Source organism: Pongo abelii, chromosome 9 (genome assembly GCF_028885655.2).
Source record: "Pongo abelii isolate AG06213 chromosome 9, NHGRI_mPonAbe1-v2.0_pri, whole genome shotgun sequence".
NCBI lineage: Eukaryota > Metazoa > Chordata > Mammalia > Primates > Hominidae > Pongo > Pongo abelii.
The window spans coordinates 88,082,752-88,098,284 of NC_071994.2; the positions used below are offsets into that span (position 1 = coordinate 88,082,752).

General features: G+C 40.7%; 1 protein-coding gene across 10 annotated transcripts in view; it reads left to right on the top strand.

Annotated features, from left to right (window-relative positions):
• Positions 1-15,533, top strand: part of CCDC83 (coiled-coil domain containing 83) — a 152,952-nt gene that overhangs the window by 92,736 nt on the left and 44,683 nt on the right. For 6 of the 10 annotated variants that reach the window (XM_054523613.2, XM_054523621.2, XM_063727852.1 and 3 more), the window contains 3 exon segments: positions 9,552-9,673; positions 13,696-13,775; positions 14,305-14,510. In XM_054523613.2, the coding sequence (XP_054379588.1) occupies positions 9,552-9,673; positions 13,696-13,775; positions 14,305-14,510 (408 nt within the window). 10 annotated transcript variants of the gene reach the window in all.

Genomic DNA, 15,533 nt, shown 5'->3' on the forward strand with positions numbered 1-15,533 from the left:
CCCAACACTTTGGAAAGCTGAGGTGGGAGGATTGCTAGAGCCCAGGCATTCAAGACCGGACTAGGCAACATAGCAAGATCCTGGCTCTACAAAAAAATAAAAAAAAATTAGCCAGGCATGGTGGTGCAGGCCTGTTGTCTCAGCTACTCAGAAGGCTGAAGTGGGAGAACACTTGAGCCCAGGAGGTCAAGGCTGCAGTGAGCTATGATCGCACCATTGCACTCCTGCCTGGGTGACAGACTGTCTCAAAGAAAGAAAAAAGAAAGAAAAAAAGGGCAAATTGAGGGAAGGAAATCATCAATGAAATAATAGAAGAAAATTTCAGGGTTCTGAAAAGGACATGAATTTTCAGAACACCAAGAACAAAAGGAAAATCCTAAAAGATTCTGGCAGAAGCAGGTGGGGGTGGGGGTGAAGTTAAATCAAAGGAATAAGACCCAAACTGACACTTGATTTTTCAATAGCAAAGTTCAGATGAAAAATTATTTTTAACTTGGAGTTCTATAGTCAGCTAAACTAGATTAAGGACAAATAAAGCTGTTTTCAGAAATGCAAGGGCTCAGAATATTTCTCATGCTTTCTCAAGAATTTACTTAACCATGTATGTCAGCAAAACAAGAAAGTAAACTGATGAAGAGAAAAACAGGAAACAGTATACTTCCCAGTATACCAGGGAAGAAGTGTCTGAGGATGATAATTGTGTTGCAGGCCTAAAAAGCATCCCGTCGAAGTTGAAACTGATCTCAATTCCAGGCTCTAAACCCACATATTCAACAACCAGCTGTGCAACCGGTGCAGACATCTCAAACTCCTAAATTGACTGCATCTTCCCTTTTTCCGAAAACTGCCTCCTCTTCTACTCCATCTGTCCCACTTAAGGATCCCACCATTATCCAGTCACCCAAGCCAGAAACTTGGGAGTTAAGTCATCCCTGTGTATACTCAGGGGATTTGTTCTAGGACCCCCCCACCCTCCCCACCCTGCCACTTATACCAAAATCCAAGCACACTCAAATCTGGCAGTCAGCCCTGCAGAGCCCATGTTTATAGCATGGGTTATAGTATATAGCATGGGTTATAGCATGTTTATAGTATATACCTCTGTATATGCGGGTTTTGCATCCCAGGAATACTGCATTTTTTATGTTTTTGATTGAAAAAAATTCTGCATGTTGGCCAGGTACGGTGGCTCATGCCTGTAATCCCAACACTTTGGGAGGCTGAGGCCTGTGGATCGCTTGAGGTCAGGAATTAGAGACTAGCCTGGCCAACATGGTGAAACCCGCATCTCTACTAAAAATACAAAAATTAGCTAGACGTGGTTGTGGGCGCCTATAATCCCAGCTACATAGGAGGCTGAGGCAGGAGAATCGCTTGAACCCAGGAGGCAGAAGTTGCAGTGAGCTGAGATTGCACCACTGCACTCCAGCCTGGGTGGCAGAGCAATCTAAAACAAACAAACAAACAAAAAATCTGCATGTGTTATTCAAGCACCAACTATTTTATTTTTATTTTATTTATGTATTTATTTACTTTTGAGACAGAGTCTCACTCTGTCACTCAGGCTGGAATGCAGTGGCATGATCTCGGCCCACTGCAAACTCTGCCTCCCAGGTTCAAGCAATTCTTGTGCCTCAGCCTCCCAAGAAGCTGGGATTACAGGTACATGCCACCATGTTCCATCTAATTTTTTTTTGTAATTTTAGTACAGATGCGGTTTCACCACGTTGACCAAGCTGGTCTCGAATTCCTGACCTCAAGTGATCCACCCGCCTCGGCCTCCAAAAGTGCTGGTATTACAGGTGTGAGCCACCACCCCCAGCCAAAGAGCCAACTATTTTAGAAATGTTCTTTTCACTTTCCATATTCAGAAGGCCTCCAAGTCCCGTCAGTTCTACTTTGACCACTTCTCCTTCTCTGCCATGGTCCTAGTTCAGGCCTTATTATCTCTCACCCAGACCTTTCAATTGTGTCTTACCTGATTTTCTTCCCAGACTAGACTGGAATCTTTCCCTTTCTCCTTCACACTGCCTCAGAGTCACCTTTCTAAAATACAAACCTACCTGTAGTCCCTGCTACTTGGGAGGTTGAGGCAGGAGGATCGCTTGAGGGCAGGAGGATCGCTTGAGCCCAGGAGGCGGAGGTTGTAGTGAGCCAAGATTGTTCCATTGCACTCCAGCCTGGGCAACACAGCGAGACTCTGTCTCAAAAAATTAAATTTAAAAATTAAATAAAATAAAAAATTAAATAACGAAATAAAAAAATTAAATAAATGAAACATAAACCTGGTCTTGTCAATCTTCTGCATGAAACCTTTCAATTAATGACTCTCCAGTCAGTTCAGAGGTGCCAGGGAGCATGAAAGGGGTTTTGTTCTTGACTGCTTTTTTAAAAAAATAAATTTTTAAAATCAGTTTTAAATTTACAAAATTATTGCAAGGATACTAAGAGAGTTCTCATATACGCCACAACAGTTTCCTCTATTACTGACATCTTACATTGTATGGTACATCTATCATAATAAATGGAGAAGTAGGTCTGGCCCACATTGTGTGCCATTCAGAGAAGTTTGAACTCTAGCAGGTAATAGATAGTCATGGAATTCTATTTCTTAGTAGCCTGTTTCTGGTTTATGAGGACAGCAGTACCTTAAGCTTATCTAGCCCAATCTACCCTTCTACTTGAAATTCCCTTTAGATACAAAGTAGCCACCCAACCTGTGATTCAATGCCATCTACGAAACAAAGCTCACTGCCTTTTGAGAGAATGCACTTCAGCTACATGCAGTTCTTGTTAATGAGTTATTTTTATGTGATTCTCAAATGTACATCTTCAGCACAAACTGATGTGTGTCCTCATCTCTGAACTACATTTTTTTTCCCTGCCAAATACTTTCACGTGGATGTCCCAAAGGCATTTCAAACTCAATGTACCTAAAGCAGGACTAATTAAGTTTCTCCTCAAAAATTTTCTCCTCCATTTCCTTTTTCACCATCTGCCCAGACACTCAAGATAAGAATGTCACCGTCAGCTTCTACTCTTTCCTTTTTCTTGCTCCCTATTTGACTGAGTATAGTGAGTCTAGGAAACAAGGAATTTAAACATTCATATGATTTCTATGATAATTGACAATTATCTTTAAATTGTCATTATTAAGTCATGGTGAATAGGAGTTCATACTATCTCCCCAAACTAACTAGGATGAATTCACAATTTTTAAAAAGGTATTAACAATTTTTAAGGCTGGGCATGTTGTTGGCTCATGCCTGTAATCCCAGCACTTTGGGAGGCTGAGGCAGGCAAATCACCTTAGGTCAAGAATTCAAGACCAGCCTGGCCAACATGGTAAAACCTCATCTCTACTAAAAATACAAAAATTAGCTGGGCGTGGGCCAGGCACAGTGGCTCACACCTGTAATCCCAGCACTTTGGGAGGCTGAGGTGGGAGGATCACCTGAAGTCAAGAGTTCGAGACCAGCCTTACCAACATGGAGAAACCCCGTCTCTACTAAAAATACAAAATTAGCTGGGCGTGATGGTGCATGCCTGTAATCCCAGCTACTCGGGAGGCTGAGGCAAGAGAATTGCTTGAACCCAGGAGGCAAAGGTTGCAGTGAGCCGAGATTGTGCCATTGCACTCCAGCCTGGGCAACAAGAGTGAAACTCCGCCTCAAAAAAAAAAAAAAAATTAGCCAGGCGTGGCGGCGTGTGTCTGTAATCCCAGCTACATGGGAGGCTGAGGCAGGAGAACTGCTTGAACTCGGGAGGTGGAGGTTGCAGTGAGCAGAGATTGTGCCACTTTACTCCAGCCTGGGCAACAAGAGCCAGACTCAGTCTCAAAAAAATTGAAAAAAAAAGGTATTAACAATTTTAAAACCTCAAGGTGAGCTCAACAGTTAAAGAATATTAGGGAGGGCCAGGTGCAGTGGCTCATGCCTGTAATCCCAGCACTTTGGGAGGCCGAGGCAGGTGGATCACGAGGTCAGAAGGTCGAGACCATCCTGGCTAACACGGTGAAACCCCGTCTCTACTAAAAATACAAAAAATTAGCCGGGCGTGGTGGCGGGCGCCTGTAGTCCCAGGTACTCAGTAGGCTGAGGCAGGAGAATGTCATGAACCCGGGAGGCGGAGCTTGCAGTGAGCCAAGATCCCGCCATTGCACTCCAGCCTGGGCGACAAGAGCGTGACTCCGTCTCAAAAAAAAAAAAAAAAAAAAAAGAGTATTAGGGAGGAACTTACTTCTTATACATTTATTAAATACAAAGTATGATCCTAATCAAATAACTTAACAATTCTCTTTTTTTTTTTTTTTTTGAGACGGAGCCTCACTCTGTTGCCCAAGGTTGAGTGCAATGGCACAACCTCGGTTCACCGAAACCTCCACCTCCCAGGTTCAAGCAATTCTCCTGCCTCAGCCTCCCAAGTAGCTGGGATTACAGGTGCCCACCACCACACTCGGCTAATTTTTCTATTTTTTAGTAGAGGTGAGGTTTCATCATGTTGGTCAGGCTAGTCTCAAAGTCCCGACCTCAGGTGATCCACCAGCCTCAGCCTCCCCAAATGGTGGGATTACAGAAGTGAGCCACCTTGCCCGGCCTCAATTCACTTAATCTCATGAGATGTCATAAATCTTAGGTTTAGGGAAAATTACTACAAAAAATTTGAATTTGACTAATAAGAAGGGCTGTTTTCATGACTTGACTCTTCCTACTAAAGCCAGAAATTATGTTTCTGCTTCTCACAGTTCAATGGAAATAAATGACAGAAAAAAAAAGTCTAAGTTTAATGGCATCGGGAACAAAAAGAGCTTTGTAATAAAGAACAAATCACCTGGGCATGGTGGCTCCCACCTGTACTACCAGCACTTCAGGAGCCAAAGGCAGGAGGATTGCTTGAGCCTAGGAGTTTGAGACAAACCTGGGCAATATAGTGAGACCACATCTCTACAAAAAAAAATTTTTTCTTAAAGTAGCCAGGCATGGTGGCACACATCTGTGGTCCCAGCTACTTATGAGGCTGAGATGGGAGGATCACTTGAGCCTGGAAGGTTGAGGCTGTAGTGAGCCATGTTCAGGCCACTATACTCCAGCCTGGGTGACAGAATGAGATACTGTCTCAAAAAATAAAATAAAATAAAATAAAATTAAATTAAATTAATAACAAATCATTTTATGGAAATGTAATAGATTTAATTTCTCTTTGTTTTAATAAATATTCATTTTTAACATTATTAAATTTACTTGCAAAAGTAATTAAAACTACTTCTGGTACCATCACAAGAACTGAAAATTGCCTGGAAATAGAACAATAAATGTTAATTAATTTCTTTGGTGAAAGTTTAGAATGAGAAACAAAGGATATTTAATATTGGAACTAATGAAAATATTTCTCCATTTATCTCTCAGCAATAACCAAAAATTTAGATCACTGGGAAGGCTACAGAGCTGTTTTGTTACATGATTATCTTTTTTTGTTGTTGTTTTAATTTATAATTATTTTCTTTTTTTCATGTATTAGTTGTTATAAGTAACACTGCATGATTTCAATTATCTGGTTTTATTTAGCATGCTTATTAGAAAATGAAGGAAACTGGAATTTCCAAATGATTGAGATTAACAAATGGAAAGCTGGAGAAACTAGACAAAGGGAATCAAGGAAATTACCATCAGGATTTCAAGTATGAGGACATAAGGCTAACTTGGATCTTTCAGGAGAAAATTTCAAGAACATGTATTTTAATCAGGATCCTAGGTCCCCAACTTAACGTTTTAACTAAATTATCTCTCCCAGTTTCTATGTATATTTCTTGGGCATTTTGCTGGGGGGCAGCTGAGGTAGGGAGGGAAATGTGGTCTTCCACTTCTTCCTCCTTTTTACTTTCTGACCCCAGAAATCCAAAGGTGTTTGTAGGGTTATGAAAAAGAAGTAGTTTTTATTCCGTAACATTTCAAAAGGCCGAGGGAGATAGCTATTGAGGAGCACATTACTATTCTAAAGGGATATGTGATGTCATAGGAGAGCCTTAGCCTCTAAGGGTAGATGCAACATCTCAAAAGGGCCCCCATTCCCAGCTTTCGAAAGAGACCAAGAAATATGTGTGCTACCTCCCAAGCATGCCAGGCCCTTAGGTCAAACATCTCCCAAATGTTGCATTAATTCCTTCTGTTTACAGTGTCTAACTATAATTTTTTTTCCTCATCCTTTGACATTTGAAAATCATAAATTTTCCTTAAGGCATTCAAGCTTGTAATCAACATAATTATCTCTCAACATATGAGATCCTAAAACACCAAACCCTAGCTTTGTAATTTAGTAATCTGCACTTAAACGGTTTTACTAAATTGTTTGAGGCAGATAAATAATATATGCCTTTCTTTCTAACTTCAAGCCACCAGCAATATTTGAGCCTTTTCCATGGGACTGGTATTGCTTTATATTATAATTATTTGTAGTTTTAATCATTGGATTATAAGCTCTCTTGAGGGAAGGAGCCATGCCTTATTCACCCTTGCATCCTTCTACATCTAGCTCTGAACCTTGCCCATAATAAGAATTTATGGCTGGGCACGGTGGCTCACACCTATAATCCCAGGTGTGATGATGAAACCCCATCTCTACTAAAAATATAAAAAAAATAGCTGGGCATGGTGGCGGGCGCCCATGGAAGGCACCCGTGGAGGCTGAGGCAGGAGAATCACTTGAACCTGGGAGGCGGAGGCTGTGGTCAGCCAAGATCATGCCACTGCATTCCAGCCTGGGTGACACACATAAACAGTCAGATAGATAGATAGATAGATTAGATAGATAGATAGATAGATAGATAGATAGATAGATAGATAGATAAGATAGATAAGATAGATAGATAGATAGATAGATAGATAGATAGATAGATAGATAGATAGATAGATAGACAGATAGAATTCATGGCCGGGTGGCTCATGCCTGTAATCCCAGCACTTTGGGAGGCCGAAGCAAGCAGCTTGCTTGAAGCCCAGGAGTTTGAGACCAACCTGAGCAACATGATGAAACCCCGACTCTACAAAAAAATACCAAAAAAAAGAAAAAAGATTAGCCAAGTGTTCCGCTACTGCAGTTTTGCTACTCAGGAGGCTGAGGTGGAAGGATCACCTGAGCCTCAGGAGGCTGAAGCTGAAGTGAAGCCAAGATGGTACCACTGCACTCCAGTCTGGGTGACAGAGCAAGCCCTGTCTCATGTTTTTGGGCTTTTTGTTTGTTTGTTTGTTTTTGTGTTTGTTTGTTTGTTTTGAGACAGGGTCTCGCTCTGTCACCTAGGCTGAAGTGTCATGGTGCAATCGTAGCTCACTGTAACATTGAACTTCTGGGCTCAAGCAATCCTTCCGCCTCAGTCTCTCAAGTAGTGGGGACTACAGGTGCACACCACTATGCCCAGCTAATTTTTTACTTTTATTTTTGGTTTTTGTGTTATTTGCTAAGAATTCCTGCATTTAATAAATGATCATGTGATAGAGATATGCATGTGGTAACATACTGAATGCTTTAAGATTCCAAAATACAATTAAATCTCAGTGACAAAGCAGAAAATGTTATCATCTCCTAAGTACCCATCTCAGTTACACTCTTGGCAGCTCCTGACAGGAGATACTGAATCTAAACCCCTGTGCCTTTTTTCTTTCATCATATTCCCTCAAGACTTTTATTATTTCCTCCAGTTTATATCACCATTATTCTCACCAGCCTACCTCTTTCTATTTTATGCTCTTGCTTCTAATTCTCCTATTGCTCTGTTCTCTCCCCATGGGCACCTCCTGATCCAGCACCTGTGTAGCTCAGGCTGCTTTGGGTGGTGGAGAGGTGGGTTTGGATGTTCTATCTAGTAACATTCTTCTATATACTCTTCCCACTATCAAGCCCTCTTTGGACAAAAGTCATCAAAATACACTTTTTTTTTTCTTGAGACAGAGTCTCGCTCTGTTGCCCAGGCTGGAGTGCAGTGGCGTGATCTCAGCTCACTGCAACCTCCACTTCCCGGGTTCAAGTGATTCTCCTGCCTCAGCCTCCCAACAAAATACACTTCTTAAAAACAGATGAGAACTCTACCAACAGAACCAGGACATTTTTTCCTATTTGAATTAGCCACATTATTTTTCTTCTTCTTTTTTACAGGCCCAACTGATGTACAAAAGTTAGTCCATTTCTTCAGTAAACATTAAGCCTGCTATGTTTATCGATGACCTTCCATCACCTACAGGATAAAAACCAGACTCTTTAGCATTATTTGGCCCTTCCTTAATTGTCCAGTTCCTCTCCTGCTTCTCCCCATTCTTATTTTGTATCTGTCCACACTAAAATGGTCATGCCTTTGCACATGTGGTTTCTTCTGCCTAGAGCACAGCCTCCTGTGTCTGCCTAGGGAGTCCCTGCTTAGCTTTCAGGATCCAGATTAAGTGTTATCTCTTCTATTAATGCTCCCTTATCCCTGACAACTGATAGAAGTAGGGTGAACCTCTCTCTCCTCCCATGGCACCAGGATGGCTTCCATTATGGTTATTATCATGCTATTTTCTGTTTTCATTACCATCTTTCCCACTAGGGTACAAGATCCTTGAAGGTTACTACACATTGTTGATCCTTTGTTCCCAAAGTGTAATATCATTTCTGCCACATGATAGGCATACAATACAACTGAATGAATGAACGAATGGACAAACAATATTTCATCTACCTGACAGTTCTCAGAATTACCTAGCACTCAGAGAGAACATCATTGTATTTTAGAGGCTGATAGAAGGACTACTAGGCCTGTGCTTCTCCTTTAAAAAGTCCCAATAATATAGCATTTTCCCAGTGTTATTGGTTTTCATTGTATTGTTTATAATTACCCTTAGATAGGGCCTAACTTAGCTACTAATATGCCCTATTGCTAAATTCATCAGCCATGTTTTCTTAGTTATGTCTGCCTCTGGCTTATATGTAAGTTCAGCAGTGTTTTTGAAGGGTAGAAAAGGACAATTCCTGCTATTCTATCATAACTGCCTAACTATTCAGACAAGTTCTGCTGATGATCTAAAAATGATTTCCACCTATTTCTTTTAAGGGAGGAAGGACAAAGCAAGCCCAGTAATAAATGATACACAATAGGTCTTCCCCTCAGGCAAATGCACTTTTAGAAGTTGAGTTTATTATAGAAAACTTAATAGAACTTGGCCAGGCATGGTGGCTCACACCTGTAATCCCAGCACTTTGGGAGGCCGAGGCAGGCAGATCACCTGAGGTCAGGAGTTTGACACCAGCCTGATCAACATGGAGAAACCCTGTTTCTAATAAAAATACAAAATTAGCTGGGCATGGTGGCACATGCCTGTAATCCCAGCTACTCAGGAGGCTGAGGCAGGAGAATCGCTTGAACCCAGGAGGTAGAGGTTGCAGTGAGCCAAGATTGCATCACCGCACTCCAGCCTGGGAGAAAAAAGTGAAACTCCGTCTCAAAAAAAAGAAAAAAAGAAAGAAAAGAAAAATTAATAGAACGGAATCAATAAGTACCAACATTCATTCTCTCCTTCTGAGAACAGGTTGCAATTCACAGGAAGGAAGTTGAAGAATTAAAAAATGCTATTTATGAACTGGAAGCAGAAAATTTGGTGCTTATTGATCAACTATTCAACTGTAGACTTGCGGATCTCAAAATACCCAGGTGAAAATTGTTAATATATATAGAGTATTTTGTAAATATTTGTATCTGCTGTAAAAAGTGTTTTTTTTTAAACAAAAAAAGATGATTTAATTATTCAGTGCTCCAGCAGTAGTCAAAAAGAAAGGGACACAAAAAATGCTCATGATGAAGGTATAGGATTATTACTATTGACCATTGGTACAATGTAAAGTTTGACTTCTTTTTTCTTGCAATGCACTGTAGTCACCATAGCCAGCACATAACATGAACATCATAACTGCCAACATTTAGGAGCCTCCAGACCAGCAGGGGTAATGGTCATGAAAATAAGTACATAACAGTACAGCAGAAGATAGAGGAGGTAGAGAGTTAGCACAGAGGAGGAGGTGATCCACTTGCTGGAAGTTTCATGGAGGTGATCTGGGCTTCTGTGGACTGTAGAATTATTTCTTTTGGTTGAAACAGTCAAAACTACTCTGTAGGCCGAGAAAAGAGCTTGGCATTCCAAGTCACATTTGTTCTTGCATACAAGAAACCAAGTGGTGCATACACCTTTATATGTTTGGTTAGCTCTTTTCCTTATCTGACAAAAAAAAAAGTCTTAATATATTAATCCTGACAGAAACCTAGGGCCCTTGAATATAAAATTAAAATTCAAAATGGCACTCATAATTTAGACAAGTAGTCAAAACCAAAAAATAATCTAAATAGTAGCATGTTTAGGAAGAGAGGGGAAGTCACACAAATGTAGGGTGCATGTGTGCAAGTATGGGAGAGAAATGTCTAGGTCTAGGAATTAAAGCAGATGTTAAGTTGAACCTGGTGGAATTGCCAGGAAAAATTTTCCACACAAGTAGTTCCTATTGTTTGTGTGACATGGAAAACTACTATTTGAGACATGATCATGTATTTGTTATGTATAAACTTTCTATTATTTTCCAGGAAAGGTGGATACAGGTAAATTATGGGTTCCCTGTTTGCTAGGCTAAATGATGGGTGTCAGGATACAAGATTGGAGAAACTGGAAGATAAGCTGGGTGGGGCAGGATAGATAAAGAGGCCATCTGCCCCCTTTGCATTATTACTTTGTGTGCTTCAGAGAGAGTAGATACCAATACAGATGAGGTGAGGCTGAATGAGGATTGATTACTGAACTCCTGTAATTCCAGTCTCTTGAGCTGATGCCCTAGAGGGCCCCTATGGGGTAGGTGCTCACTGTTGCCCAGTAGGCAATGCTCACTTTTGCCAGCCCTCCTCTCTGTGATCAAGTATCCAGTGCTACATTCCTGTCCCACCTCTAATCCTCGTCATCTGCTGCTGCTGCCTTTGGAATCATGTCTAATCTCTGCCAGGCGTTGCTGGTATGTGGCTTCTAACTACCTACTGCTATAGCTGCTGTCCACTGCCCTCTTTTCTGAACTGGCTAATCTTTAGGAAAGAGCTACCCTCTAAACTGCCAGACCCGTGTCTCTACCTGGATCAACTGAGTCTGGTATATTTGATTTTGTTCTGACATGGTTGTAAAGTGCTAATAATTCTAAAAAAGGGAATTATTTCATTGGCCAAAGGGGACTTGGCAAGAACAGAATGGGAGACTGAGAAACTTTTAATGGGGATTTTCATTGAGTTGTTTACTGTGCAGTATATAATTTAACGTCATCCTCGCTCTTCCCTATAAAAATCTTCTGTAAAATCCACATTGTTCATCAGTGCTTTAGGGGCCGGTTTTCCTTACTGAGAGTAGTGGAATGCTTAGTCTAGCTTCAGAGTTGGAAGAAATGAAGTCAAAATATTTTCAAGGGAAAAGAAACACCATGGGTGACATTTATAGGAACTGATATATGTGTCCTTGCTATATGCTCCCACAACACCCTGAACTTTTCCTTTGTAACCAACCTTTATCACACTTTTGATCACTTATTTAATGTCTGCTGCTTTACTAGATTGTAAACTCCTTGAGGCAACAGTTTTGGACACTTTAGAAAGACCTGCATGAAGAAACTGGAAAATTTGAAAGCCCTCAATTATCTGCTAGACTTCTTATGCAGAAAGATAACCTGAGGGTGTTCAGGAGATTTTACTGTACCCATTTCCAAGCCAAAGGAATATTACACATATTATATCTTTATGGTAACTTCCCCCTCCATCTCTTTGTTGAGAATTAAGTTTTGTAAAATACTAGTAGGGTGATAAGAAATAGACATGAACTGTCTCCAGTGGACACAGAAGAAGTTCTATTTCCCTATTTGGATGAGGAATGGGATATTGTGGTTAATAGAGTTACCACATTTCCTATGTAGAGTTACTCAAACTTTTTCCCATCACAGCTCACATAGAATGTCATAGGATTTGTTTGACACATTGGGGCAAACAGATGAGGAAACTGTTAGCCAGAGGTGACTGCCCAGGACTCCAGTGCCACAGGGCTGAGGCTAAGTGGGCCAACACCTACAAATCTAACACTAACTTGCCATAATAACATCTTTTAAACTATTTTCCATATCATTAAGTATCAAGTGTTGTTACCCTGCAGCAGTACAGAAGTAACAATAAACTAGCGATTAATAGAAAAAGCTAGATTCCTGAAGGTTATGGCATTTAGAAAGATCTTAATTGTTCACAATGGTAAAACTAGGAAACAAAAGAATTCTATAGCCTCAGACATGTCTCCCTGAAGACCACAGCTACATGTGAAACTTACCTTTACTAAGGTACCTTTACTAAACTTACCTTAACTAAAGTTAAGTTTTTAGAAGGTTTCATAGGTGTAAATATTGTATGTAGTTACAGTATTTGCTGGAGCCATTGGCATCTGGATAACACTTTATTCACATTCTTTAAATAACTGACAGCCCCTAATTTAGGGGATTCACTTTACTTGCTTAGCTGCTAAGTGTGAAGGGTTGTTTGCACATTTGCAAGCGTTCAATTACTTCATGCTGTCTTCAGGTAAACCTCATGGAAATGCCATACAGAGTTTTCAAAGCATCATATTTTCTGATTGAAAATTCAGTGGACACTCTAAAAAGGAGAGCACAGAATTAAACAATGTAGAGAGAGCTACAACAGCACATGGACATCAGTTCACTGGGCTTGTAGGTGAAGCATACCACTAAGCGAAAGCCAGGACCTAGATGGCATCTTGGATTCCTACTGCTCGCTTTCTCTTTCTCTCTTCATCTCAAAACCAAAACCACTCAAAAGTGGTCTTTCAGGCCACTATCATTCTGCACCTGAAATACTACAACAGCGACCTGACTGGTGCCATGCTCACTCTCAGTTTTTTGAACTTTAAGTGTGTTATTTCCTTATTTGGAATGCCCTTCTTTCACCCCTAGCTCTTCCCTGGCAAGCACCTCCACGTTCAAGACTGTATTAGTCCATTCTCATGCTGCTATAAAAAACTGCCCGAGACTGAGTAATTTAGAAAAGAAAGAGGTTTAAGTGACTCACAGTTCCACCAGGCTGGGGAGGACTCAGGAAACTTAGATTCATGGCAGAAGGGGAAGCAAACATGACCTTCTTCACATGGCAGCAGGAAGAAGTGCAGAGCGAAGGTTGGGGAAAAGCCCCTTATAAATTATCAGATCTCATGAGAACTCACTAACACGAGAACAGCATGGAGGTAACCGCTCCCATAATTCAATTACTTCCCACTGGGTCCCTCTCCCACAACATATGGGGATTATGGGAACTACAGTTCAAGATGGGATTTGGGTGGGGCCCAGCTAAACTATATCAAAGACTAAGCTCAGGTTTCATCCAGGAAAACTTTCCTTCCTCCTAAAGCTGACTCAGGTGCTGCTTTTTTCTGCATCCCATCATTCTCACACTATGGTAATTACCCATCATGGTACACACCATGACTTTAAAATACTGTAAGGCTGTCTGCCACCCCACTGGGCTTTATGCTCCTCAGGGTAGAAATTATGTCTCATTTTTCATCTATGCATTTCTAGCACCTAGTAGAGAGATAGACCCTAGTAAGCATGCAATGCAATATTTATTGACTGACAGATTGTTTTCCTTATTTGTTCTTTTAGGCGACTATATCTTACCCAAGCTGCTGGACTAGAAGTGCCACCTGAAGAAATGCCTTTGGAATTGCCAGAAACACATATAGGTATTACTTTATTGCAATAATGATGATGATTTTTTTCAAACTGTTGTTTTTCAATTTAAAAAACATTTATCTGTTGTGAGCAGGTGCCCCACATACAAAAGCTATTCAGAGAATAGATACCTGCCAGCTTCTCTAAATTTCTCCTCTTGCAGTGCTTGTCTTAATCTATCTCCTGTCTGTAGTCCCACTTTCAAATGAAGGTCACCATGTTTCACAGTAAATTAAATAAATACTGGTGGAGAGGAATGAGGCTGCTGTCTACACTGGCAAAGTTTAGGGCCCTATTTAGCCAACCAAAATGACAACATATACTTAGGCACCAATATAATTACTGTAACTTATTAGCTAACAGAAAGAAATACAACTTAGAGTTTCTACAAATGGGACTCCCTCTTACTTTAATACATAAATTCTACATTTGCAATTCTCAAAGTTCCATCCAATTAAAAATGTGACAAAGTATGTATTGCATTTTTATTTGTATATGTTCAAAATGTATACATAATTAATTCCTTTGTATTCATCCAAGAAGAGAAGTCAGAATTGCAACCCACAGAAGTAGAAAGTAGAGACTTGATGTCCTCATCAGATGAGAGCAGTACCTTACATCTTAGTCATGCAAACAGCATCGAAGATCTCCAGTATGTGAAGATAGATAAAGAGGAAAACACATGCACAGAGTTTGGGGACACTGATATGAAGTACTTACTATATGAGGATGAGAAGGATTTCAAGGTAAGATTCATAAGAACACAACTTTGACTACTAAGAAAATGCTGTTTTGAGAAATGCTGTTTTAATTGAGAAGATTCACCTAAAATATGGATACTGAAAATTCCATTTGCAATTATTAGTAAAATTGGCCCACCATTCACATCTCTCATTTGGATACCATTTTCACTCCTACTCTTGCCCAATTTGATACCTATATTCCTCTATAGGCCTCCATTAATAGTACACAAATTAAGTTATCTAATGCTACATAACAATCCCCAAAACCTAGTGGCTTATAACAATAACTATTTATTCTCACTTAGGGCTCTGTTGGTTAGAAATTCAGGAAGGGCTCCACTAGACAGTTCTCACTCGGTGGACTCTCAGTCAGTTGCAACCATATGTTGGCTGGGGCTGCACTCATCTGAAGGCTTGATCGGGGCAGGAGTCTTCACTTCCAAGGTGGTTTATTCATATGGCTAGCATGTTGATGCTGGCTAAACTGAGGGCCTCACTTCTTCTTCACATGTGCCTCCCGACAGGGTGTTTTGAATTTCTTTTGTTATAGTGTCTGTCTTCTCCCAAAACAAGCAACCCTAGAGACCAAGATAAAAGCAGCAGTTTGGCTGCGGTGGCTCATGCCTGTAACCCCAGCACTTTGGGAAGCTGAGGTGGGTGGATCACCTGAGGTCGGGAATTTGAGACCAGCCTGGCCAACATGGTGAAACCCTATTTCTATTAAAAATACCAAAAATAGCTGGGCATGGTGGTGCGTGCCTCTAATCCCAGCTAGTTGACAGGCTGAGGCAGGAGAATCGCCTAAACCTGGGAAGCAGAGGTTGCAGTGAGCAGAGACTGTATCATTGCACTCCAGCCTGGGTGACAGAGCGAGACTCTGAAAAGAAAGAAAGAAAAAAGAAAAAGAAAGAAAGAGAGAGAGAGAGAAGGAAAGAAGAAAGAAAGAAAGAGAAAGAAAGAAAGAAAGGAAGGAAGGAAGGAAGGAAGGAGAAAGAAAAGGAAAGAAAGAAAGAAAGAAAGAAGGAA